Source organism: Sarcophilus harrisii, chromosome 3 (assembly GCF_902635505.1).
Source record: "Sarcophilus harrisii chromosome 3, mSarHar1.11, whole genome shotgun sequence".
Lineage (NCBI taxonomy): Eukaryota > Metazoa > Chordata > Mammalia > Dasyuromorphia > Dasyuridae > Sarcophilus > Sarcophilus harrisii.
The window spans coordinates 43,562,239-43,589,826 of NC_045428.1; the positions used below are offsets into that span (position 1 = coordinate 43,562,239).

General features: G+C 34.5%; 2 protein-coding genes across 5 annotated transcripts in view; both read left to right on the top strand.

The window, feature by feature from the left end:
• LOC100926221 (ceruloplasmin-like) overlaps window positions 1-1,143 on the top strand; it is a 44,505-nt gene extending 43,362 nt beyond the window's left edge. The window contains exon 19 of the mRNA XM_031961129.1: window positions 905-1,143. Within this exon, the coding sequence (XP_031816989.1) occupies window positions 905-1,143 (239 nt within the window). The remainder of the gene's footprint in view (window positions 1-904) is intronic.
• A 1,213-nt stretch (window positions 1,144-2,356) lies between these two features.
• The window catches only part of LOC100926484 (ceruloplasmin), a 67,191-nt gene continuing 41,959 nt past the window's right edge, over window positions 2,357-27,588 (top strand). For all 4 annotated transcript variants that reach the window (XM_023500728.2, XM_003766093.4, XM_023500730.2 and 1 more), the window contains exons 1-9: window positions 2,357-2,876; window positions 14,415-14,665; window positions 15,549-15,761; window positions 18,307-18,474; window positions 19,077-19,331; window positions 20,286-20,436; window positions 23,190-23,329; window positions 26,794-26,934; window positions 27,354-27,571. In XM_023500728.2, the coding sequence (XP_023356496.1) occupies window positions 2,731-2,876; window positions 14,415-14,665; window positions 15,549-15,761; window positions 18,307-18,474; window positions 19,077-19,331; window positions 20,286-20,436; window positions 23,190-23,329; window positions 26,794-26,934; window positions 27,354-27,571 (1,683 nt within the window). In that variant the 5' untranslated portion in view covers window positions 2,357-2,730. The remainder of the gene's footprint in view (window positions 2,877-14,414; window positions 14,666-15,548; window positions 15,762-18,306; window positions 18,475-19,076; window positions 19,332-20,285; window positions 20,437-23,189; window positions 23,330-26,793; window positions 26,935-27,353; window positions 27,572-27,588) is intronic.

Here is a 27,588-nt window from a genome sequence, read left to right on the forward strand (position 1 = left end):
ACTGAGGCAAACAATGTGAAGGGACTTGTCCAGGGTCACACAGCTGGTAAGTATTGGAGGCTGAATTTCAAGTTAGGAAAGCGCATTTGAGCTGTGAATTTAACAAACTGGGGAAAAATGGAACAACAATATCTAAACTCAAAGAACTACTTCTTTGCTTCTATGGACTGGGGTACTATGCCCATTCCCTATTCTATATTCAGGGATACAGTTTAGATCTGGTTCAGTCTGAAGGACTCTGATCTCTAATGAATGGGAAATCCCTTGTCTCACACTATTTGGTTCATAAAACATCTTTGGGAAGATCATATTTATATTTAAACTGTTTCTACTCACAACCCCTTTTCACCAGAGAAATTGTTCCAAATCCATAAGGATATAGGTATAAAAAATGGGAATACAAATCAAACATTAACTGATAATAAATCATAATTTAGTGATCCTTACATTCAGTTATAAGACCACATATGGGATCACAACCCACTGTTTAAGAAGCTGAGGTTTAGGTTATGGCTCATATGAGAGGAAAGACATCATATATCCCAAAAGTAAGAGAGGAAAGACATTGTCAGTATACACTATGAGTTATATAAGGGACAGTTAATTTATTTCAACACATAAGAAATGTTAACCAAACAAAACTCACAGGGGATACTAACCAAAACAAACAAAGCTGAATTCAGGATATTACTAATATTTCAGACTATTGGGAGGCTAATATTTAAGCCTTATCAAAAGATAAAGTAGTTTAAAATAATTACTATTTAGACATTTTACATTTCACTTCACCTCTGCCTTGTCTAAATAATGTTCAGTAAGTAAAACAATCAGGTTTAGGTCAATCTTCCTGTCAGTGGCCACATTCTCAGATGCAAAAGTTTTCTCTACCACCAATGAACTCCAGCTGCTGGTTGGAAGGTCACCTTCAAGCTTGGATACATCTGCAAGATGTTCCACGATCAGTCATTCATTCGGCAAAGGAAATATGGAGCAAAAATACAGCCCAAAACCCAGGAACAAACTTTTCTGTTTGAGACCATGCTTTATGCAAGAGTGTCATCAGGGTGGATGAAAGGTCACAGCTTCATCCCAGAGACCCCCACCATGGGGAACCTAGAAAGAGAATGTACTACTTGGACATGAGAGTGCCATGACCAAGAATCCAAGAGGAAGCTGCCTGGTTTTTATATCTGGCATAGCACCCCAATCTCCTGCCACTGTCACAAGTGGGGAGAGAATCAAGGCACTACTCCAGATTGTCACCTCATAGCACAGCTCCTCAAAAAAGTCCTCTCAGTTTTGGGATACCATCACACACCAAGGAGCAGGTCTTAAAGCATTTACATGGTCAATCAGAAACAGGAAGGGTAACTGAGCATGGTCCATGGAGGGGCTTTATAGTCTATTTTAACCTTCCCCTACAACTACAAAATCATAAAACTATACATTTCTGTTATTACTAAATTGATTTCTTATTGAGTTATCTTTATAAGTTAGACTAAGACCAAAAAAAGTGTAGATTTATAGATCTACAAAGCTTTTTTTTTTTTTTTTTTTTTTTTTTATTTACTGGTAATTCAATTCAAAAAACTTTTGAACTCAGACTACATGACCACAAAGACTCAAATAAAACAGATTCTGCCCTCAAGGAGCTTACATTCCACTTGAGTATGATTAGGAGGGAGTGGGAAAGAGGATCATTGCTTTTGGGAGGAAAGGGTCAATACATTAGAGTTTATTAATGAATTTGAATACTTATTAAGTATTGCTAAAGTATCCAGCAAGGCAATTAGGTGAGTCACGGGTAGAGTGTTGGATCTGGAGTCAGGTACAGCTGACTTCAAATTTGGCTTTAGACACTAGTTGTGAGACCCTGGGCAAGTCACTTAACCCTGTCTGCCTCAGTTTTCCCATATGTCAAATGAGCTGGAAAAGGAAATGGCAAACCACTCCAGGATTTTTGTCAAGAAATCCACAAATGAGGCCTTGAAGAGTCAGACATGACCAATTGGCTAAGAAATAACTAAAAGTGCCCAGTACCAAAAGGGAACTCCAAAATAGTTGCATAAGTCTAGATAGTTGCATAGGGCACTAACCCGGGAACTTTGCTAACCCTGTGCTTTTTGATGGCTATTTATTCTGGAGATGGCTATTTATTCTGGAGATCACACAAAGTGGGTCTGCTTTATATGTTGAAACTTTCATTTTCAATTAGTCTGGGTATTCTAAATAGTATATTTTATATTGTCAAGTAAACAAGCTGTTTTTTCCATCATTTTCCTGGTGATGACTAACAGTTACATGTTTGGGTTCATTTTCTATCATCTCTGTTTATTTAGTGTGTGCATAGCACTGTGGGAATTACAGCTAAAACCTAAAAGATCCCTGCCAATATAAATGAAAGAAAGGATAGAGTTAAGCACTCTCTAATTCCTAAAACAATAATGGTTGATTTTGTTAGTAATAAGAATGGATTGACAAAGAATGACCTAGTTTGGTTTTTTGGTTTTTTTGTTAAGGTTATTTTGGGTTTGGTTTTTTCCCCAGCTTGTTTCTGAGAATTGGACCAAAAGAAAAAAAGGAAAATTGGTATTTGTTTTTATTGAAGCCGCAGTTGACTGTTGTGCAATATTAAACTGTGTCAAACAGCAAATAAAGGAGGAAACTCTGAGATAAAAATGTCCTGGTTCAGTTTGTATTTCATTATTTCTTAGGTTCCAAGCCTGAAAAATGCAGTTTTTGTTGCTTGTCAGCTTTCTGTTTTTCTACAGTACCCAAGTCTGGGCAAGAGAGAGGCACTACTATATTGGGATTATTGAAACAGCTTGGAATTATGCTCCCATCAGTGATGAGAAGAAACTGAATTTTGAAGAATTGTAAGTTAATGTTTTCTACTGGCTTGTTAATGAATGCATACACGCACGCACACACACACACACACACACACACACACACACACACACATCTATGTATGAATCATTAGCAATTTGTATTTTTAAATGTTCTTCTCTTATTAACTACTATCTACGATTATATGGCTTTTTTCCTCCTGGAATTGTTGTTTTTCCTTTTTTTCTCTCTCTCTTAAGTCTTATCTCATTTAGTATTACGTTCCTTTTTTAACTCCTATTAGGAATGATATCAAATCCTTTAGGATTTGATTTTAATTTTGTTCCATCTTAGAATTTATTGTACTTAATTTGAAACAATTTAAACTATCTTTTTTTCACACTTCAACAATACTCTCTTTTAAAGTATAATTTAAGGTCTGGTTCTATTTCCTTTACATTTTTTCCCCTGGTTTCTTTGAAGTTCCTTGTTTTTTGTTCTTCCAAATGATTTTTTAAAAAACTGAATAAAATACTTTTAGTGGTTTAATTGGAATGACATTAAATAAATAGATGAGTTAGATAAAATTGTTATTTTAAAAATTATATTGACTTTACCTACCCATACACAATAATATTTCTTCAATTATTTACATATGAGTTTATTTGTATAAAAAGAATTTTATGTTTATATTCATATAGTTCTTGTGTCTGTTTTGGCAGGTATATGCTCAGGTATTTTATATTTTCTTGGTATTTTAAATGGTGTAAAACAATATTGAATAATAATGCTGACAAAATTTAGTTTCTCTGTTTTTCATTTTTTATTAATTCTCTTTCAACTTTAGCTTTGTCTGAGATCATGATTACTATCCCTGCTTTTTTACACAATAAACTCTTGCCTTTTATTTTATCTGTGTATCTCTCATTTTTATAATGTTTCCTGAAAGCCACATATTGTTGAATTCAAAATTTTAATTTCCTTATCCATTTCCATTTTATAGGTAAATTCATCCCATTCACATTCTACATTTACTTATTGTGTATTTTCTTCCTAGTTTTCCTCATTATCATTCTCAACTTATTTACCTTATGTACCCTCACTCCTCTGCTTTTACTTCTACCCACTCCCTTGTCTTCCTATTCCTCAATCTACCCACCTATGTAAAAATCCTTTATCCTCTCCCCTCACCCTCTCTTCTTGTCCTTTTATATATATATATATATATATATATATATATATATATATATATGTATGTATTTCCCTCTTTAACCAATTCCTGATGAGAGCAAGATTCCAGCACTGTCCTGCCCTTCCCACTGTGAGTTTCTTCTGTATTAATTTTCTCTTTTATACCTCATTTGTATGAGATTATTACTCCTTTTTATCTTTCCCTAATTAGTTTTATTTTTTTTTTTAGCATTTCCCCATTGCACTCAACTTACCCCATGCCTTTTTTCATACTACCCAAATACTTTCACATATGTGAATTAAATAATTTGACTGTACTGAGTCAAATTGACCTTTAATGGTTACCCTATATTTCTCCTAGATTATATGTGTCAATTTTTCCTTAAGTTCTAAGGTTTTTGTCACAAAAACCTGAAAGTCTCACAAGTTTGTTAAATGTTCATTTTTCCCTTTCATTTAGTATTTTATTTAACTTTGTTGAGTAAGCTACTCTTGGTCCTTTGCTCTATGGAATATAATATTCCAAGCTCTATGGTTCTTTAATATTGTAGCTACTAGGTCTTGTGCAATCTTTATTGCTGCTCCATGATATTTAAGTTGATTTTTTTCTTGCTGCTTGCAATATTTTCTCCTTAACCAAGGAGCTTTGAAACTTGGCTATGATATTCCTCTAAGTTTTTCTTCTGTAATCTCTTTTAGGTAATAATTTGCAAATTTTTTTCTATTTCTTCTTTGCCTTCTTGTTCTAGAACTTCAAGGAAATTTTCTTTGATAATTTTTTGTAATATTGTATCAAGATTCTGTGGGGCTTTTCATAATTTTCAGGTAGTCTGACTATCTTATATTATTTTTCCTCAATCCATTCTCCAGATCAGTTGTCTTTCTGATGAGATGTTTCACTGTCTCTTTTTTTTTTCTTTTGATTTTGTTTTATGATTTCTCAGTGTCTTGGAACATCATTAGCTTCTCCTTGCTAATTCTAATTTTGAAGGAAATTTTTTCTTCCTTAAGTTTTTGATTCTCTATCTCAGGTTGGTTGACTTTCTTTTAATAATAATTTCTCTAATTTTCTTGAATTACTCTTATTTTCTATTTTTCCTCAACCTCTCATTTGATTTTAAAAGTCTTTTATGTTCTTCCAAGAACTCTTTTTGTGCTTGAGATTGTTATTTTTCATTAAAAAAGAAATGTTTTTTAAAATTCCATCATCTTCCTCTGAATATAAACCTAAATCTTCTTCTAGCCCCTAGTAATTATCTGTTTGGGTTTTTTTCCCCTTTCCTTATTAATTTTATTTATTTTTTGCTTTATTTTGGTTGCCCCACATCTCAAGTCTTTCTTACTGTTTCTGAGCTTTTTTCTGAGCATTTTGCAGGATTCAACCGTGCACTTCCAAGTCATAGTTAGGGTTCCCAGTCACACTGTCCCACAAATGATCTTTCTCCCTATGGTCACTCCAGTGGCTGCAAATTACAGCTATCCCCTCTGCCCTGGAACTGAAACCAAGAACTCTGCTCTCCTGCAAGTGCCCACAGCCAGTAGGGCCCCTGCCAGGCTCCTTTCTCTCTGATGCCACAGCTTGCAATGTCCTGGTCAGCACTGCTGTGCTCAGTGACCCTCCCCAGTGGAAAGTACTTTGTTCTTTGATCCTATCCAGCCAGCAGATCTCCACAACGTTTCTGAAATCAGTCTTGAAGGCTGAGGCCGCTTCTCAGCCCAGCTGCTCCCAGATCTAGTTTATTGATTCTGCGAGTTGGCTTTTTGGTGTTTGTACTTCACTCAGGCTGAATCTCAGTCCCAGGAGGTGGTCTTTTCTGGGTTCTTCTCAAATTGTCTTAGGAGGACAATTGCTTTTATTTTTGCTTCTCTGAGATGATGTTTTGTCCTTTTTTTGTGGAGGAAATTTGGAGAGCTGAAAGTTTGCTATGATAAATGGCTTCTTTATTTTTAAATTTTTAAATTTAAATTTTAAATTTTAATATTTTTTAAATTTAATTTTTTTAAAAAAAATTAATATTAGTTATAGTATCATGATAGGCACTATAGGGGAGGCTGACAATGATCTATGATTTCATCATTATAGGTATCATCCCATAAGGAAATTACAACCACCAATGAATGATCTATTTTATACGCTAGTCACTGAGGATACAAAAAAAAATTTCTTAAACAACATATCTTACAAAGGAAAAAAATCATGGATACCTACAAACATAAACAAAATAAATTTAAGATCATTTGTCAGGTTCTGGGAACTAGTACTGTGGGAATCAGGGAAGATTTCATGTAATAAGTAAAGAATTAGGCATACTGAGAATCACAGTCAATATGTCAAAAAATAATGAGGATGGTCCTCAAGATATTATTCTACCCCCTCTCTCTTAGGATAGGAATTATTTCTAAATGGCTCAAACAAAAGAACTTTTATAGACATTTTATGTATTTTTTCACTTAAATATAATGTAAATTATATAATGGTTTTGAACCTTGTGTGTATAACAAATATACAAAAAGATAAATAGAATCTTAGAAATTAACAAGTGAGGAAACTGAAATTTAAAGACATTAGGTGATTTGCCCAGAGTTGCACAACTGGTAAGGAATAAAGCCCAGACTAAAACCAACCTACACCTCCAAATTTAAAGCCTGGGATTCTTAAATATGGGGGGAAATGCTGTTTATATGATTTTAAATTAGAAATATAACAGCTACTATGTGAAAGACATTGTGCTAGATTTTCTAAATAAAAAAAAAAGATTCTACTTAGCATTTTCACTCTTTTTGTTGTTGTTTGCTTGCATTTTATTTTCTTTCTCATTTTTTTCATTTTTGATTTGATTTTTCTTGTGCAACAAGAATTGTTTAGATATGTATGCATATATTGGATTTAACCTACATTTTTACCAAGTTTAACATATATTGGATTACTTGCCATGAAGGGGATGGGGAAAAGGGAGGGGGGAAATGGAACACAAACTTTTGCAGTGGTTAATGTTGAAAAATTATCCATGCATATTTTTGAAAATAAAAAGCTTTAGTAAAAAATATTCTAATTTCAGATATTAGAGACTAAAAATCAGAAGGAATGTTGTTTTGTTTGGATGCTCATGTGTGAGTATGTGTGTATGTGGGTTTTTTTTTTAAGTGTAATTCATATATTGACTGAAGATAGGCTAACCAAACTTGACCATGGAAAAATTCTCTAATAGCAATTGATGTGACATCTTTGTACCTGTCCAAAATTCTCTAATAATATCTAAATTTGATTTATTTCTAGATCTCTCTTTGAAAGATTCAATCAAGGTCCTTCCCACCCTCCACCCATAAGCAATAAGTTCCTAATAAATATTTCCCACCAAAAATATAATGAAAATGGCATATGAAACCCAAGATCAATTAGCAAGGGAAAAGATCATTTCCTCCTTTTCACAAAAGGATGGATTCCTATCCCCACTGAAGCAAAATTCTTAACACTAATAAAGAGTAACCCAATCCTATGAATGAAGTTGGAAATCTTAGAAAAAATACCAACTGCTTTTGCTATTCCCTGTATTTCCTCCCTCCAACTGAGCATGAATTATAGAGTCAAGTATTAAGGGAAAGCAAGTACTTTCCTATTCTCACAAACTCACATATAAAGTTATTCTTAAAGTTTGTCTATTTGCATAGAGAGAATAAAGTGACTATGGAAGTTCTTGGGTTTGGTTTTTTGCTAGGACTGCATAACTTTTAATATAATGTATAACCTCTAAATTTATAGAGTAGGTTCTGGATCAAGTATTTCCCTCATGATCCTAACAATCTCTTGTAACTCTGCATTTAGTGTTCTAATTATATAATTGATGGGGTAAAGATTATTCAGAATATTTGTGTTTTTTCTTCCATGTATGATGACTAGATATTAAACATAGGTCCACTAATATGGTATTTAGATGTATTCAAACATTTTCTTGCTAACCCCTAAGTTACCCATATCAACTTTTTTTCCTTTGCAACCAATAATTAACTTAGATTAGACTGTCCAAAGTGTTTAGTTATGACTAATTGTATTGGAAATGATTGGACATCCACATTGAGTGGGTTGCGGGAAGGATGTGAGACTGAAGATAATCTAACAGTTGCATATAATTCAATTGGATAAATGATGACATTCAGCAATAATAATCACTAAATGATCTAACCTCGTTAGCATGTATCTTGATATCAGAAAATTACACAATAGTAAAATCAATAGATTGTTTGGTCCAACTTTGTTAGGACTATTATTTCATGTGTGCTAGCTAATTAAGTTTTTGAAAATTTATATAATCGGTATTTATTGATCATGTGTCAGGCTCTGTACAAATCTCAGGCAGCTGTCAAGCCACAATCAGATCCCAAATCATAGCATCACCCAATCATAGATTTAGAGTTAAAAAAGAATCTTTCAGCACACTTGTCTCAGTCACCAGTCATACAAAAGGTCATCAGGTATTAAAACCAAATGAAATGATATATTCAAAGCACTTATAGCTTTGATATATATATCACTATATATAGCACTTATATAAAGCTTATAGCACTATATAAAGGTTAATGATTCTAAGAATTATTTTCATGATGATGATGATGATATTACCATTAGTAGTGGAAGGAGACCTGGCTTTGAGTTAAGGAGAATTTTATTCAAGTCCTACTTTTAGGCCACAGTAAGTCTCCTAACTAGCATCCCAGGCAACTTTAGGTAAGTTATAAACTATTTGCTGTTTGACTTTGGTAGGAGTTTCCTTGTGCTAAATCAAATCACAGGTCAACTTCCCTTTCCCCCCATCAAAAAATAAAATAAAATAAAGCAATATATACCTGGTAGTATCCTTGTTTGTAAGAGCTAACAAAGAAGGAGAAAAAACTCTTTCCTACTCTTGAGGAGCTTCCAATCCAGTTGAGAATGCAGTGGTATTAATGCACACAAAACAGTAGATCTTTCATGATAATAATGATATGTAAACATATATATTATGCACATATAAACATATATATTATACATAAAATAACGTTATGTACAGTAGAATAATATCATTGTAAAAATGTACACATGTTATATTTTTGGCTATTACAAGAAACTTTGAGTGTCAGAACTGCTCCAGAGTTTCTGAATTCAGTCCAGAGTTAGGACTCATGCTTTTAACGTACTTTTACTCATTCATTTGGACTCTTTTTCATGTCCCCATCACTTAACACGGTACCTGACACATAACAGGCACTTAATAAATGCCTGTTGACTACCCGACTTGGTTGCCTCATTTAATGGCATTAAAAGCTGGAAAGGACCTCAGAGATACATAATTCAACCTCTTTATTTTGTGGATAATAAAACAGAGGTCCAGAGAGCTGGGATGATTTGCCCAAAGTGCCTCAGTTTATAGGAGAGAGAAATAGGATGCTGAGTGTGATTCTACCCAGTGCTCTTCCAACATTTGTGAAAATAAAAACTTCCCTTTATCCATACAGTTGTAATTATATCTATCCCAACATGTTGAAAATATCTCTCTAATGCAAAACCCATTCTGCTTCCAGAACAATGGAGTCCTTTTTAATTTTAGTCCACCACAGGTTAGAAGTATCAGCTTAGACGGATAGATGAAAAACAAAAGAAGTAGGATTGAGGCAGATATAACAGAGAAACAAAGATAAAAATACAGGTGCAGTAATGGATGCAGATCTAACCATAGGTACACATATGCATATAAATATATGAAGTATATATTTATAGTATATGAAATCACTGATCCAGGAAATAAATAATATGACATGATGTGATGTGATATATGGACATAGTATGATATAATATAACATAATATAATATAAAATGATATATAACACACCTGTAAATACACATAAAAATTACATGTTTAAATATAGCCTTGTTATATATGTGTGTATGTGCAAAATCCCATTTTACTAGGAAATACTAAACCTAAGACACCAAAATTATAATTAAAAGTGGATTCTTCCTGAAAGACCTATCACTGACTGACATTATTCCTTAGTCTAAGTAACTCCCTGACAAACTGTACCAATAGTATAAGTTGTTATATAATTGTTAACTTGTTGTTAGTTATATAATAGTTACAGTTTGTAACAATAGTATGTATTTTTTATTTCTCTCCCCATAAGAATTCACTTCTAGGAACCCTAACTGAAGCTTTGGATTTGTGGTGACATTAAACAACGTGCTCAGCTGCCAACTGGAAGAATTATAGTGGAATGTTGTTTATTTGGTTGACTGAATAACTATAATTGATTCTTCTGGTTTGATAGCTGGCTGGGAAGACTTCATTCCCTCTTCCTGTAACTGGTCCGTTGTCCCAGAGCTGTAACCCTTTGATCTTTCTATAGAGTGTGAGCAAAGATGCCTCCTTTAAAGCATTGCATGATACAAATTTTTGTACGGATCAAATTTGGTTTCACAATATTATGTGAAAAGAGTCTGATTACAGGCCATAGTAAAACTAAGAAAAGTTCTGAATATTGGAAAGTCCAACAGATAATAGGTCTTAACAAAAATATACTGAGAGAATTTCAGTTTCACACATAATTCTCTTTTCTGTTGTTTGTATATCGAAATATTCACATCAGTTGAATTCCTTAAAGTTATAATTAAAATAAATTTATATTAAAATGAAAAAAACTATAATCTTACTACTGCATAATAATGTATGTCTCATTTTGGCATGGAGTTCTATCTCCCCAAAGTCACAGAGCACAAGCTCTGGCAAGATTTTAATGACTCAATGAAAAAACCAAACAATTAATTTAGCCTTCATGTTAATCACTAGTTAGTTATTTTTTTTTGCCTATAGTGACTTGTGAACAGAAAAGACTGTAGGGCAAATTCCAGGACTTCAATTATAATAAATTCTCTACAATCCACATAGCATTTTATTTTGTATTTTCTCTCATCCTCTTGCTACTCTTGACCATGTTATCCTGAGAATCCTCCAAAAAGGATCTATACAATGTACTTAGAAGGGCAGAGTCCTTTCTCTACAGATAATTATCATTCTATTATGTAGATAACAATAAAGCACCCGAGCTGCCCAGTATTTACCCTTGTTTTCATCACATGGCCAAGCCATTTTTCTTCCCAACTTGTCATCTCTTTAATAATATCCTTTACATTACACTTCCTATATAGATTTGGTGATATATTATAGCCTACTCATACCCTCCATGCACCTGTCCAGTACCCTTTAGAGACTCATGGCTTTAATTCTTCAGGAACTCACTGTGGACTAAGTCTAAAATTTAAGTCTAAATTTGTCTTAATTTCAAATAAATTTTGATTCAAGATTTTGTGAGGGTTTTTTTTTTAATGCAACAGGCACAATAAAATCCAATTAAATGATTAATAAATAAACATTAAAAGCACACAATCTCAAAATAAAAAAAAAAAACTATTAAGATACTCCCTTCACAATCCTCAGATCAAGATGTCAAAGAAGGTACTTTCTGGCATCTGGAGCTGAGAAAGTGCCTTCAGATGACCTTCATCACTCCAGTGATCCTTTTTTATTTTAAGCTCCCTGATCTATAAATTATGACGGCAGCTAGCTAAAATGGTAGTCGGGGAAGAGAATTGCCTTGCTCCTCAAATTTCAACAGCCCAGGCTTCTAGCACATATGAAAAAATCCATGACTTGTAGCAGAATCATCCAAACAGTATTGTCCCAAAATGGCAGGTCTGTGTTTCAGGGAGAATTTTTTTTGGTTGGGGTGGGGAGCGTTATTGCTGAAGGCATATAGTGTATTGGCCTTCTCTTATTCATTTCTGGACCCAGCTCATCTTCCATGCAGCACATACCATTTTACAATTGGGGAGTAGCTCCTACTTGGTCCACATTTCCATATACTTAACAAATGAACTTTATCATAGGAACTTGCTGCAAGTATTTTTTCCCAAAACTATAAAGTTTTTCTTCTAATTTTTGGCTATATTGGTTTTGGTTGTGCAAAAAAAAAAACTTTTAAATTTTATGTAATCAAAATTATCCATGTTATTTACCATGAATCTCTCTCTCTCTCTCTCTCTCTCTCTCTCTCTCTCTCTCTCTCTCTCTCTCTCTTGTTTGCTCATGAACTCTTCCCCTGTACATAGATCTGATAGATAATTTTTTCCACACGTCTCTAATTTGCTTACAATATCATCCATTGTATCTAAATCACACACCTTCTTTGAGCTTATCTTGGTATGCATTGTGAAATGTTGATCTATGCCTTGCTTATGCCAGACAACTCTTTGGTTTTCTTAGTAGTTTTTGTCAAATAATGAGTTCTTGCTCTAGGATCTTTGGGTTTATCAAACAATGCTCATTTGCTTCTGTTTATTGGGTTCGTAATCTAGTCCATCGATCAATCATTTTATTTCCTATCCGGTAGCAAATTGTTTTAATGATTAAAATTTCATAATTATTGTTTGAGATCTGGTTACTGTTAGGCTCCCTTCCTTCACATTTTTTTTTCATTGATTCCCTCGATAGACTTGACCTTTTGTTTCTCCAGGAGATTTAACTCACAAAAAAGTATATTTTTTCTAGCATTGTAAAATATTTTTTTGGTGGTTTGATTGGTATGTTACTGAGTAAGTAAACAGACCATAAACTCTTTAACGATGAAAGACCTTACCCTAGTAGGTTCATCAATTTTTGTGGTCATAATTGGTACAACATAGTTTCAAGTAATTAATATATTTCCTAATTATAATAAGTTTTAGAATATTTAAATAATTATTTTATTAGTTTCAAATAGATTCGATTTCAAGGCACTCATTAAGTGCATAACATTTGCAAAACACTGTGGTAGATGTATCCCAAAGTTTAGATGTCATGATTTTGACCCAACGGAACTTATAATCTAATAGAGGTACAGCATAAATATGCAGAAAATTATAATATATAATATTATGTACTGTATGTATATTAGAGGATTTCAGACAATGTGCTTTGTGGTCTAAGTGGAGAAAGATCATTACTGATTGAATGTGTTAGGAGAAGCTTTATGTAGTAGGTAGCATTTGATTTGGTACTTCAAGGATAGTAGGAATGCAGCCCATAAAAGAGAGAAGTAGTACATACGTGTTTGAATAATAATTTCAGCAAAATCTAAAAGATGAGAAAGCAGAGGATGTATTTAAGGGACAGGGAGTAATGTAAGTTAGCCAGAGTATAGACTACACAGAGTAAGATGTCAAGAGAAGGTGTTGGAAAGATAGAGTTCTATAATATTATGGCAAGTCTGGAAAGCCAAACCCTACCTGAGGTAGGGAACAGATGATTAAGTTAAGGAGCTACTGAAGATTCTTGAGTAGAGAATTTGACCATATACTTAGAGAAGACAAATCTGACAACTATTTGAAGATAGGATATTATATGTAGTATTATGTAATTTCAAATACTTATCACTCTTGTGGCCACTTTTCTGATAGTAACCCTCTATGCTTGTCCTCAAGAAGCATAAACAGCTTGTCAGGATCCCTTACGACAGGAGGAAATTTTTTAGATAAGAATTTTAGAAATTTTTCCCTTATAAGAGGAAGCAAATGGAGTTGGGAATGGAGAGCAGATCTCATAGTCAGTAAGAACTGGATTCTTTTGACACTAACTGGTTATGTAACTACAGGCAAACCATTTAACTGCTCAGTGTCCCCAGACAATTCTCTAAGACTCTAAAGTTACCCACCTTTATTAGCAAAGAGATTTTCTTCTCTGGGAATTCCCTACACCAATGAAATCATAGGTCTGGACTAAAAATAAAAGATTTTCTGTGTATCCATTGAGACAGGGAGGCTTTGCAGGGAATTTCCTACTTATTCATCTTGTTCAAGTTCCTTAATTTTTCTGGATCTTAGCTTCTTCATATATAAAATGAGGGAGTTGACTTAATGACCCCAAAAGTTTCTTTGAATGTTTGTCATTTTATGTTATCAGGAAACAAGTTTGTCCTGCTCATATGATCATTGAGCCCTTTTAAATCCAAATGGTATTCTGAGAAAGGGCAACTTCTCTTGACCTCTGAGAGTACCTTCCAATTACATATTATGTATGTGTATAACTATTGACATTATCTCTCCCTCTAAAGTGAGAGCTCCTTGAAAGTAGAGACCATATTTTTGCCTTTCTCCCTCCCTCCCTCCTATTTCCTCCCTTCTTCCCTCCATCTCTCTCCCTTCTCTCCTTCCTTCCCTTCTGTCCCTCCCTCCCTTTCCTTCCTTCTTCCCCTCCTCTCTCTCTGTCTCTCTCTCTCTCTCTCCTTCCCTCCCTCTTTCCCTCCACTTTTTGTATCCCCAGGATTTAACACAATGTCAGACATATAGTAAACACTTAATAAATGCTTGATAACTAATTTATCTTTTTCAGAGAACCTGAATCCAAACTCTATCTTCAAAGAGGGCCAGACAGAATAGGAAGTACTTACAAGAAAGCCATATATGTCCAATATACTGACAACCTCTTTACAACAATAATTGAAAAACCATCCTGGTTGGGATTTGTAGGCCCTATTATTCGGGCAGAGACTGGAGACAAAGTTTTTGTGCATGTAAGAAATTTTGCTTCCAGAGCCTACACTTTTCATGCACATGGAATAACCTACTATAAGGACCATGAAGGTAAGATTGATGATTCTATATTTCCTTAATATTTTCCTGGTTCTTAAGTAGGATTCTAAATGTGAAAAATTTTAAAGGTTTTCAGAATGTTATTCCACTCTGTAAAAATTTCATTTTTATCTTAGAGCTAAATCTTCGGGGAGGGAGAGGGGGGTAACAATATTTAAAAAATGTATTAGTGGATTGATAGCCATTCTTGCAGTAAGGACAACATAGAACTACATCAGCCTCTGACACAGTCTTTCCAGGAAATTCACTAAGGCTTTAAGATGACATATAGAGGCTGATCTGAACTGATACAGGGCCTTTCCTCAGAAGAACTCCTTCCTCTAATGAAATTATCCATCTTCCTTCTCTATGTCCTCTCCCCCCCCCCCTTTATGGTTAATATAATGTTATTATCCCAGTTGGTCTATCTCTCTTACAAGCATGAAAATGAAAACCAGCTTGTACTATCAGGTTGATAAGAGAACTATGGGTGAGGATGCAGACAAGTAAGACAGGAAGAGATGAGAGGGAAAGAATATTTTTAACTGAAAATACTCATTAAATAAAAGAGAATCTAGCTATCAAGCCCTGACTTTTCCAGATCCCTCCTTCATTTCCATTGCCAGTGGAATCCTAAAAGAAGAAAAGTTTGCCCACACAGATGAAATAGACACAGCTTGAGAGCTATGACCCAAGTATCTTTGTTTTTAATTATCATAATATGGAAAATCCTATCATAGAGGTAAGGGATGGTATTATACTCTGGTGTTAGCTCATCCCACTTCAAGTTTGGAAGTCAAGAAAAAATTAGAGCTATTATGATATTGATAACTGTTCTACTGTTTTGTTGTAAGCACTGCCTTTGTGGGACTTCAATGCCTGTTATGTTTCCTAGGTGCTCTCTATCCTGATAATACCACAGGCCCACTCATAAATGATGATAAACTACAACCAGGAGCACAATACACATATGAATTATTTGTCCATGAACAGCAAGGCCCTGGTTTGGAGGATAGTAACTGTGTGTCCAGGATCTACCACTCACACATAGATGCCCCAAGAGACATCGCATCTGGACTCATTGGCCCTTTGATAATTTGCAAAAAAGGTACAGTAAATATTATTCTGCTGTTGCTATCCATGTCACTTCTCTGTCTTAACACAAAATAATCAAAGACTTTGTCAGCTAGTCATGAAAGTAATGGAACTTCAACTAGAAGTAATCAAGCCCATGGGTAATGTATGGGGTTTATTTGTTTGTTTTCTCTCTTTTTTTCAGTTATAAAGCCTTTATTCAGAGATTGAGCAGGTAAGAGAAAGAGAGAGCAAGGTGGGGGGAGGAGGGAAGGGAAAAGAAAAGTAGGGAGTTCTAGGATGAGTCCAAACTCGATGTGTTTTGTGTTCTTAATACTTCTACTTGAAGCACATTAGTATAGTCCTTGGTATCTAATAAATGTACCTAATAAATGCTTATTGATCATTGATTGGTTGAAGAAGTTTGCTAGGGAAATGTCACTGAAACTCAGAGAAGTTATGTTTTATCCTGATCAGTTTTCCTAATATCAGAGTCCTAACAATCAAATGGTTCAATGCTCCAGAGTTCGGACTTATCACGGGGCAGCTTCAAAAGCCATCTAGGGACACGTGGTTGAGTAGCATGCTTCCAAGGCAACTAAGAGCACATCCTCAGAGGTGGTTTGGAGGACTTCCTCAGAGGCTTGCTTTGGAGGTCCCTATATTAACCACTATCTACACCCTTTTCCAATCCTCTTCTGGCACAACTGCACCTATAGCTAGACTATCCTTATTGAACACCCAAACTGATTTTGTCCCAGGTTAAAAAAAAATCCAGAGCCAGCTATATGGCTCAATGGATAAAGAACCAGCCTTTGAGTCAGGAGGACATGGAGTTCAAACCCAGCCTCAGGCACTTACTAACTGTGTGACCTGGGCAAGTCATTTAATCGTAGTTAAACTTTCCTCAGTTTCCTCATCTGTAAAATGAACTGGAGAAGGAAATGGCAAACTACCAAGAAATGTCTGCCAAGAAAACCCCAAATGGAGTCATGAAGAGTCAGGCTTTATTGAAACAAGTGAATGACAACAACATTTCAAATTACAGTATGGGTGTGGAAATTTTTGCCTTAGAGAACTGAATTCCAGAAAGAAGATACAGAATTTGATAACACTTTTCATTATTAGTTTTTTGATAAAGAACTCTGATACTAGAGATGCTATTTGATGCATTAGTGCCTGTTTCAAAATGTAGCTGCAAATTAAATCTATTCTTAAGGGACAGAAAAACATTCAGTAAGCAAAATTCCCTATTTTGTTCTTCCTTTCTGAACCCTCCCACCTCCCAAGCTGTAGCTGTGGCTTTGGGGGAAAAAAAGTGGGGTCCTGTTGTGAGGGAAAAAACAAAACTAGCAAAAGCTTTTTCAGGACTCTGCTCTTCTTGCTTTTGAAGGTAGGCTTGGCAGTGGCAGTGACCAATGACCCATTTATGAATATGAGTTTTAAAATGGTGATAGAATGATTTGCACTGATTTAATGCCAGAAAAACTGGGTTCAAATCAGTGAACTAGCTGTGTGACTTGGGCAAGTTCTTTCAATTCTCTGGACCTTCATTTTCTCTGCTCAAAAATTAAAAAAAAATGGAGCAAAAGAGCTTCATGATTTCTCTCAGCTCTGACACTCTGTTAGCCTTTATTGTCAACCTTCTGATGAAAGTGGCAGGGATTAAATGCATCTAGCCTGAGTAAACAAAGCCTGAAACAAAACCTGACAAAAGTTGCCAAATTCTTAGTAATGAAGGCTCATAAGATTATATGAAGTTAGAAATAGGCAAAAGAACAGAAACTTAGTGATGTATCAATCAAACTATGTTGAATTTTTTTCTCTATTTTTTTTGTCTCTAAAAATATCACTTATGATATAGGATAATTCTCTAGAGGCAGGAGAAGATGTGGGGAGAAGTTGTGTTAAGAGCTGGGGATACAAACAGAAGCAAATGACCACCCTTGTGCTTTATGCATAGCAAATACAACAAATACTTATTATTTTAAGCTAAATTAAATCAAATTGCCTTATTTGAGGCAATTTGGGCAAATGAGAAAAGTAGAGCTCGATGGAGGGGGAAATGATTTATCCAAACTATCTTAGCAAGTTAATGACACAGCAGGTTTAAAATACAGATGTTCTGTTTCTCAGAATAAAGCCCTTGGTAACATGATCCTTGGTAAAATTAGCAAGTCATAGGCTGTGGTTATTTTTTGTACATGTAAAAAATGGACACAGCTCCAAGATTAACCTTCCAATTTGTAATCAATCTGTTACATATTTAAATGAGGAGCTGAAGCCCAGAAATACTAGTCCACAAGTTGTAGCATGCTGGGATTTTCTGGGAGTTCTGGGAGATTCACTGACTGAATTTTGAACGCATGAGATTTCATGAAATATTGCAAGGCACAATATCAGTTCATATCTGCAAAATGGGTAAAAAATTTAGACCAAATTCATGGGTTCATTACTAGGAAGAACTAATAAAAACAAGACTATGAATTATTCCATAGGTATGAAGTTAAAATATATACTAGATACCAATATGTTTCATTATCAGCCAGAATGTAATAAAATTACTTTCTTTGTTTCAGATACATTAGATAATGAGAAGGAAAAAGATATCGATAAAGAATTTGTTGTGATGTTTTCTGTGGTGGATGAAAACATGAGTTGGTATTTAGAGGAAAACATTAACACCTACTGTTCTGGAAAAGTTGAAGAGGACAAGGAAGACTTCCAAGAGAGCAATCGGATGTACTGTAAGATTATGATATGGTTTTCTGGATTTTTCCTTTGTCTAAAGATTTTGTTGAGTTGCTTTTCTCAGATTAATTCTGCATCATGACTAAACCTGAATCATGAATAGGATGTGTTGAGGTGGAAATTAATATCTAGCTAAACTGGAAAATTCTGATCTTTAAAATAAATAAAACCAGATATTCCTAGCTTTTCCCTGTGACTAGGAAGAACTAACCTTTTAAATAATGTTACTAGAAAGAAAACACTTTAATAATGATACTAGAAATTATTATAAAGAAAGGAATGAGTGGAAAGAAAAGAAAAAAGGAAGGAAGGAAAAAGAATGGAAAGAAGGAAAAGAGGAAGGAAGGAAGGAAGGAAAGAAGGAAGTGAAGGAGGAAAAGAAAGCAGGAGGGAAGAAAGGAAGGAGTAAAAAATGAAGAAATGCTCTTTAATTCTGGGCTGGACTTCCCCTAAATTTCAAAAAATATTATGGCCTATAGCATTCCTACACTGAGAATGGGATCAATATATGCTTTTTTTTTTCCTGTCACAAGTTTAGTATTTAGTCTACCACCAATCAATACCTGTGAATTTGAAGTTCTATTCTTTTACCCCACAGCTATAAATGGATATACTTTTGGAAGCCTCCCTGGGTTCACTATGTGTGCAGAAGACAAGGTGAAATGGTACCTTTTTGGCATGGGCAATGAAATTGATGTGCACGCTGCTTTTTTCCATGGGCAAACTTTGACTAATCAGCATCATCGAGTTGATACTATAAATCTATTCCCTGCCACACTGATTGATGCCTTAATGGTGGCAAAGAACCCTGGAGAATGGCTGCTTAGCTGCCAGAATTTCAACCATATGAAAGGTAGGAATTCCTGATCTTTCTATGAAAATTTTGCCAGTTACATAAAGTTATAATTTAGTTAAAGTGCTATCCCAAAGAATGAAGAATCAACATACTCAAGATATCCATTGATACTTTATTGATGGTAACTTTAAGAACCAAAATTGTATTAGCTGATTGTTTACTTTTATTTTGACATTAATAATACTAATAATAATGTAGTAATAACTACAGGAGCTTTTTCAATGGACTCTTAGCTTCCAGTCTCTCCCCACCCTGCCTCTTTCCAATTCATCTTTATGCAGTTGACAAACTAATCTTCCTGAAGCACAGGTCTGATCATGTTGCTTTCCCCTTTCAGGTGGCTCCCAAATGGCTCTAACATAAAATACAAACCCTTTAGCTTGGCACTTGCAGATCTTCAAAATTAATCACTCAACAAAGCATTCACTATGTATCTAGAAGGGAAGCTAGGTGACACCATAGACTGCCAGAGAAGGAAATGGCAAACCACTGCAGTATCTTTGCCAAGAAAAACCCAAATGGGCTCACAAAGAGTTGGACACAACTAAAAGACAACTGAATTGTAAAGTGCTTAAAGCTTAGAATACCAAAAAAAAAAAAGAAAAAGAAAGAAATATTTCTTACTCTCAAGTAGTTTATATCTGGTTCCAGCTTATTTTTCCAACTTATTTAATATTATATTCCTTCATGTGCTCTATCCTCATCTTGAGATTTTCTGGCCATACCTTCCCTTCAGTACCACCTCTCCCCAACCCCTTCCAATAAGCATCCTTCTCAACATTAATTATCTTCATCTATGGGGTATCTTTTCCCCCATTATCCTAAATTCAGAATTAAAAGTTTCCACAAATGTTCACTCCTCTCTGATACCAAGGTGAGAATAAGGGGGAATTATAAAAGAAGATGATATTTTTTGTCTCCTGAAAGGTAGTCTTCTTTTTTGATTTTCAGCTGGCTTGAAGGCCTTTTTCCAGGTTCAGGATTGCAAAAAACCTTCATATGATAATGTTGATGGGAAAACTATTAGACATTACTACATTGCGGCTGAAGAAATCATCTGGAATTATGCTCCTTCTGGCGTAGACTTAGACGCCCCTGGAAGGTAATATAGAATAAATGCCAAATATCATGGAATTTATCCCACCCTGCTCCCGATGTCAATATCACTTTTATTGAAAGGTTCATTCAGTATAAGGAAACCAATTGCATGTTTTTAGTGGTCATGAAAACTTTAAAGAATCAGTTCAGAGAGAAACAGTTTAACTTGTCATACTTACTTTTACTTATGCCTAATTGATTTTTCACAATGTTAAGTATTTGGATCCATAAATATCAACAGAAATAGAAAGAGCGCCTTCTGCTTTTCCTTTGTGTAGAATTCTTGAGGTAAACTTATGGGACAAAGGTATGCTAATAAATGTTTAACAACCAGCCTTCCCTTCCAAAAAAAAAAAAAAAATACCATGACACACTTTTCAGTTTAATCTGCATTATTAACATTTTCCATCACTTTCTTTTTAAATAATCAACATACAAAAATCAAGTCTTGATGTATAGCTTTGCTGATTTCTGAGATATAAATGCTCATATTAAAAATTTAAATTGGCTCTCATGAGTTGGTTTGAGCTGCCACACTTCTAGACAGGGATATACTAGTCAGGCAGATAGACCTGCATCACTGCAGGAAACATCTGTGTTGATGACACCATGGGTTTTTTGAAATTTTGAAGTTTAAGAAATTGCATAAGAATTTGATCATATGTTAAGAAGTCCTAAAAAAAAAAAACTACCTAGTAAACAAATAATGTGACCAAGTAACCTTTAAATCAAATAATTTATTTTCCTGAGAAAAACTTTAATATAAATTTCCCACAGCTAATCATCTCATAGCAATTTTACTGAAATTTTATATTTATTCATTTAGCAAAAAAAAAAATTCTTAAGCATTTAGTCTTACTCCTCCTTTCCTACTTCCCAAACAGTTTGGCTTTTGTCAAACTGGTCAGCTTAAAATAGTAGTTAGAACACCAACCAGAACTCCAGAAGACCTGGATCCAAATCCCATCTCACCCACTTACTAGCTGTGTGATATTACAAAAATCATCTAACCTCTTGGCACCTCTGAAAAGGGGTTAGCTCACTCCCCTCAGTATTTGCAAGTTACACATTACATAGAACTCAACAAGGACACAAGGAAATAGTAGCTGATTGCCCAGCATGGAAGCAGTAAGACGTGGGATAAGACACGGGATGCTTGAGATGTAAAATAAGGAAAAAGTCTTTACATTCCTTGCATTAGTCTTCAGATCTGACTAAATTTCTGATCAGCATAATCCAGGTATTAAATGAAATTGGTTTCTAAGAAACAAGTCTGATTTCTCAACCACACAGGGTTGGGTTCAAACAAAGCCATACAGTTTTCCCACAGCTTCCACTTCTCCCTTTGTCAAAATCCTACCTTTTCAAGACACAGCTCCCATGTAATCCCTTCCTGATCCCTGCCCATCTTGCAATCATCTGGAAATAATCCTTGCTCTGAAAAGTACCGTATTGTACCTTGTGATCTCTACTGGTAGTTTCTTTGGGCTGTGTCTTAGTGATGTTTATATTTCCCATCTCACCTGGCACAAAGATATAGAAAGGGAGTAATGCAATGAGTGTTTGTGGTATTACACCACTGAATTTGTATTGGACCCTTAAAGGTAGAGAGGGCTGCAAAATTTTATCTTATCTAGTCTTTTGCTTGCATTAGAGCCATACCTGAAGCAGATAAAAGATATTGTGCTTTTAGAGATTACAGGCTTAGAACATTATGATCATTAGAGATTCTGAAGTCCAACTTTCCTTGTTAGAGGAAATTATGTCACAAAAGTAGAAAAGCTGGGATGTTCAACCCAGGTCCTCGACATCATTTTAGGGTTTATTCCACCACACCAAGAGCTTTTAATCCTTTTCCTGTGTTGGTCAGATGGAGTCTATGCACTTCTTCTCAGAGTAATATTTTTAAATGCATAAAACAAAGTGCATAGAATTACTAAGAGAATCAATTAATGTGCATTTATAAAAATATTTTTAAAAGCAAGATTACAAATGTCAGGTTAAACCCTTCCAGAAAAGTCTTTACTCCCCCAATCCCTTAGTGATATCACTACAATGAAGACAAATTTCTTTTTAAATAGCCCTGCTCTTACAAGCAACCAAATGGTTCGATAGATAAAATACTGGGCTCTCAGTTTCCTCAGTTGTAAAGTCAGGATAATACTATCATCTACCTCACAAAATTGTCATGAAGACCAAATGAGATTATGTTTATAAAGCACAGCACAGTGCCTGGTACATAATAGGCAGTTACACAAATTCTAGTTATTGACTATAGCAATGATGAATATCTTTGAATGCTTGGTTCTTTCCTCTTATTTGATGTTAACTTATAAAGCATAGCCAATGATTATCTCTTTTCAATAATATATGACGTCCTCTACCAGTAAAGTGGATTATTCTAACTTAATAGATAAATCTTAGAGACTTGTCTAAGGCTCAGAGAAATTAGATAAAAGACTTTTGATCAGAAGGTAAATGTCAGAAATGGAATTTAAAACCCAATCAAGAAACCAGGTGCAGCATCCAGCTTCTAGGCCCCGGGCCAGTCTATCTTTCAATCTGTAAGCATTCGTTAGAAATCCCTTAGATGTAATTGCAAAGAATTAAAACTTTAGTAAAATGAAAATTGATCCACAAGTCTTTACCTACAAAACAGTCATGTTTCCCATTTGAATTCTTGGTTCTTCTTTATACTTAACTTTGATATTTAAGTGGTTGTTCATTGTTGACTTTTTTTTTTTTTTTTTTGCATAGCTCCTCAGAAGTATTTTTCAAACAAGGAGCTGATAGAATTGGAGGAATTTATAAAAAACTGGTTTTCCGCGAGTATACAAGTGACGCTTTCACCCAACGCAAAGACAGACTCCCTGAAGAGAAACATCTGGGCATCCTAGGTAGGACTGGTGGAGAACATGGAAAGAGCACTGGATTTGGAATAAGAGATCTGAATTCCAGTTCTGCCACTTACTATCCATGTGGTTTTGGTCCAGTCACTGTTAACCTTTTGGGGATGAATTTTCTAATTTGTAAAATGAAAGGATTGGACCAGAAGTGTCAAACACATAGCTGTAACACTCCCAAGGGCTGCCTGAATCAGATTTAAATGTAATTAGAGCATATTTAATAACATAAATAAAAATATAATATAGATCATGATTAATATGTGGTTTTCTAAATCAACATATGGCCCACAGGGATCCCTAGAAGTCTCTATTATTATTTGAATTTGACATCACTGATGGGGTTTTTGTTTCATTGTGTTTTTTGGTCTCTGCTTTCTTTAACAACATAACTAATATAGAAATAAGTTTTGCATGATGTGCTTTTGCACGTGTATAATTATCTCAAATTTCTTCCCATCCCAATGAGGGATGAAGAGAACTTGAAACTCAAAAATTTAAAAACCAGTGTTAAATATGGTACAGCTCTATGGTACAGTGGACAGAGCACCAGCCCTAAATTCAGAAGGACCTGAATTCAAAGCCAGATTCAGATATTTAACACTTCTTAGCTGTGTGACCCTGGACATGTCACTCAATCCCAATTGCCTCAAAAAATTGTTTTACATGTAATTGGGGGAAAAAATAAAATATTCATAAAAGACTCCATGATCTAATCTCTATGGTACCTTCCAATTCTTTATCAATGATCCTGAGTTATTGCTATTTTCTTTCTTTTAATTGCTTTCATTTTTTATTATGAACTTAACAATCACAAAAATAAGCATTTCAATCTACAAAGAATAGATATAGATATATTTAGATGTAGGTATAGATCAGATATAGATAGACAGATGGGTAAGAATATAGGTAGGGCTGTGCACTGGGCCTGGAGTCAGGAAGATCAGTTTAAATCTGGCCTCAGACACTTAGTAGTTGTATGACTCACTTCATCCTGTCTGCCTCAGTTTCTTCATCTGTAAAATGAGCTGGAAAAGGAAAAGGAAAACCATTCGAGTATTTTTGACAAGAAAATCCCAAATGGGATCATGAAGAGTTGGATATGACTGAACAATAATAACATAGAAATAAGCATAAATATAGGTATGGCTAAGTTATAGGTATAGATAGATATAGATATAGATGTAACAATAGATATAAATATGTTAATATAGAAAGTAAATAAGCAAGCAAGTTTTTGTCAAGCACTTAATATGTACAAGGTTTTGGGAATACATACACAAGCAAGCTGTTCTAAATGTTCTTGAACACTGAAGTGTTTGAACAGTGTTCTAAGTTTTGGGAATACATACATAAGCAAAAAATACAGGTCATATCCCTCAAGAACTTTACATTATAATGAGAGAAGACAGCCCACTAAAAGGGGGAAATGTTTCTGAAGAATAGGTGGAAATGTCTAGAAAATAAGGAGCTGGAAAAAAAGAAACATGGCCTGGAGCCCCTCAAGAAATGGTGGTTTGGGCCAGCAATTTAACAATAAAAAGAGAGGGTCACAGGGTGGAGGCATCTCCAGGATGCAAAGGAGGAGGAAAGTCTGGGAAGTGAGAAATAGAAAAACAAGATTGCAGGCAAAATAGAATTTACATATAGTTTTTTTCCTTCTAAAATTTCTATTCAAGTTAACACTGTAGTAGCAAAACTACCCTGCTTATCCATGCCCACTTCTGAATTTCCTTCTGCTTTCTTGAAGGAGTGTATTTTATATGTTTTACTGTTTATCTTTTCATCATTTTCTTTTTTTTAATCACTATCATCAAATAAAACAAAAATATGGAATATTTCATAAAAGCGCATCTTTGCCCACAAGTCATGCCAGTCTTCTGAGGATTGGTCTAATTTTAGTATGCTACAGAAGTGAGCTTTCATTGCTCTTTTCAATCACTGGTCTTCCTATGTGCACTCTTTGGAGATTAAAATATTATTCCTGGAATAATAATAATTTATTGGTCCCATGCTTATTAAGTCACCTAGGTGCAAGGAAAGGAAAGAACTCCAAATCAACAAAAGTGAAGGTTCATTTCAAGAAAGCATATATAGTCATTGAATATTTAGTAATGATATAAACAAAATGACATCACCAAAGAATCATACATTATGGGCAAAATGCCTTCACGAATGAATTGTTATCTTTATCATTAGAATTAATACTCAGTGCTTAGCACAGTGCCTGGAATATAGTTAGTTCTTAATAAATACCTGTTTATTGACTGAGTGATACGCATGGATGAGATCTCAAAAATACTGATTATTCCCTATCTCTCCTACTCACCCCCAGCAAAGTTTTTTCTAATTTAACAATTAATTGAATGCTTATTGGACACGACATTGTCGAATTGAATTAATAATAATAATCAAGTTGTTACCTCCACCACCATCACCAAGCTTATTAATGTCTCAGGTTTTTTTTTTAGGTTATAATTTTTGTTTCCCAAGGAATGAACATTTTTGTTAATGTGTCCATTCCCCTTTTAGCATTTTTTAATCTTTACTTTTTTAATACCTATCTCTATAGTTTAACATTAGCCATGTTCAAACAAAAATGTATATTTCTTTCTGCACTTTAAGATCATCATTTCTGTCAGGTGGTAAGTAGTATGTTTGCTTTTCATTCTTTTGGACTACTTTTCACTTTGATAATGAAAGATTAGTGGGCCTTTCTCTCTCTCTCTCTCAACTGAAGAGTTGTATTTATAACAAGGTTATAAAGTTAGCTTGTTGAGCAACTTGTATTATTATTATTTTTTTTGCTGAGGCAATTGGGGTTAAGTGACTTGCCCAGGATCACACAGCTAGGAAGTGTTAAGTGCCTAATGTCAAATTTGAACTCAGGTCCTCCTGACTTCAAGGCTGGTCCTCTATCCATTGCACCACCTACCTGCAATTTCTGAATATGTATGTTTGAATACTAATATTAGTATTGAATTTATTCCTTTTGTTTTAATAGCATCAAAATAAAGGTTGGATCAAAGTCAACACCTACCCAAACCATCTGTCACTCTCATGTGAGATGGATGGACTTATGTATAGGCAAATTTCTCTCAAAAAGAAATAATAAAAAAAATTAACAAGTATTTCTCAGTGCTTGTCAATAATGCTTATTAATGTTACCAACCATGTACCAAGTACTATAAAAGACATTAAAGTCACAAAGACAAAAATGAAACTGTCCCTTTTCTTCCAGGAAGTTCCATTCTATCAATAGAAAAAAAAATATATACACATAAATGTATGTATGTATGTTTTATATATGTATGTAAATGTATGTATGTATAGACAAACACACAAACTAAATGCTAGGTAAATGGGGAGAGAGAACAAGAGCTACTGGGGGAATGATCATAACTTCTTCATATCATTAAACAGCAAAGGAAGAAAAATCATTCTTTCTTTAATTCTAGGTCCTGTCATTAAGACAGAAGTTGGAGAGACCATCAAAGTTACTTTCTTCAATAAGAGTCCCTTTCCTCTCAGCATTCAGCCAACTGGTGTAAGATTCGACAAGCATAATGAAGGATCCCATTACAATTCACTCCATGAAGGTAAGTATAGCCCTCATTAGTATTTATAAGGTCGGCCATGTGCTAAGAAATAGATTTAGCCCATTTCCTAGTTTCAAATTACCAGGGCGGGGTTCTAGTAAGAAAATATTACCAATGAGAGAATAGAGCCCTTCCTCCAATATTCTATTTTGGTTTTTAATACTTTTTGATAGTAATCTCCTAACAGAGGAGGAATGGACTCAAGGTGAAGAATGAGAAATACATTTTCAGACATGACAAAAATCACTTAACCACCTACAGATGATCTTTTAAGATTCTCATCCATTTTTATCCAAAAGACAGAGACCAGAAGGGAGTTACCATTAATATGGACATAGCCTACAACCCACCTGCAATACTGAATTTTCAACTTTCAACTTTTCAAAATTTCAACTTTCTTAATGCTCATTTTGTCTTAGGTATTTCTTTTACTTCTCCTTCTTCAAATGTGACACCCCAAACAAAGTTTACCTATGAATGGACTGTCCCAGATGGAGTGGGTCCTACATACCAGGATCCTAACTGTTTAACCAAGATGTACTACTCTGGTGTAAATCCCATTAAAGACATGTTTACTGGACTTATTGGTCCTCTCATCATATGTAGAAAAGGAAGTTTGGATTCTGATGGTAGACAGGTAAGTTATAAGATAGT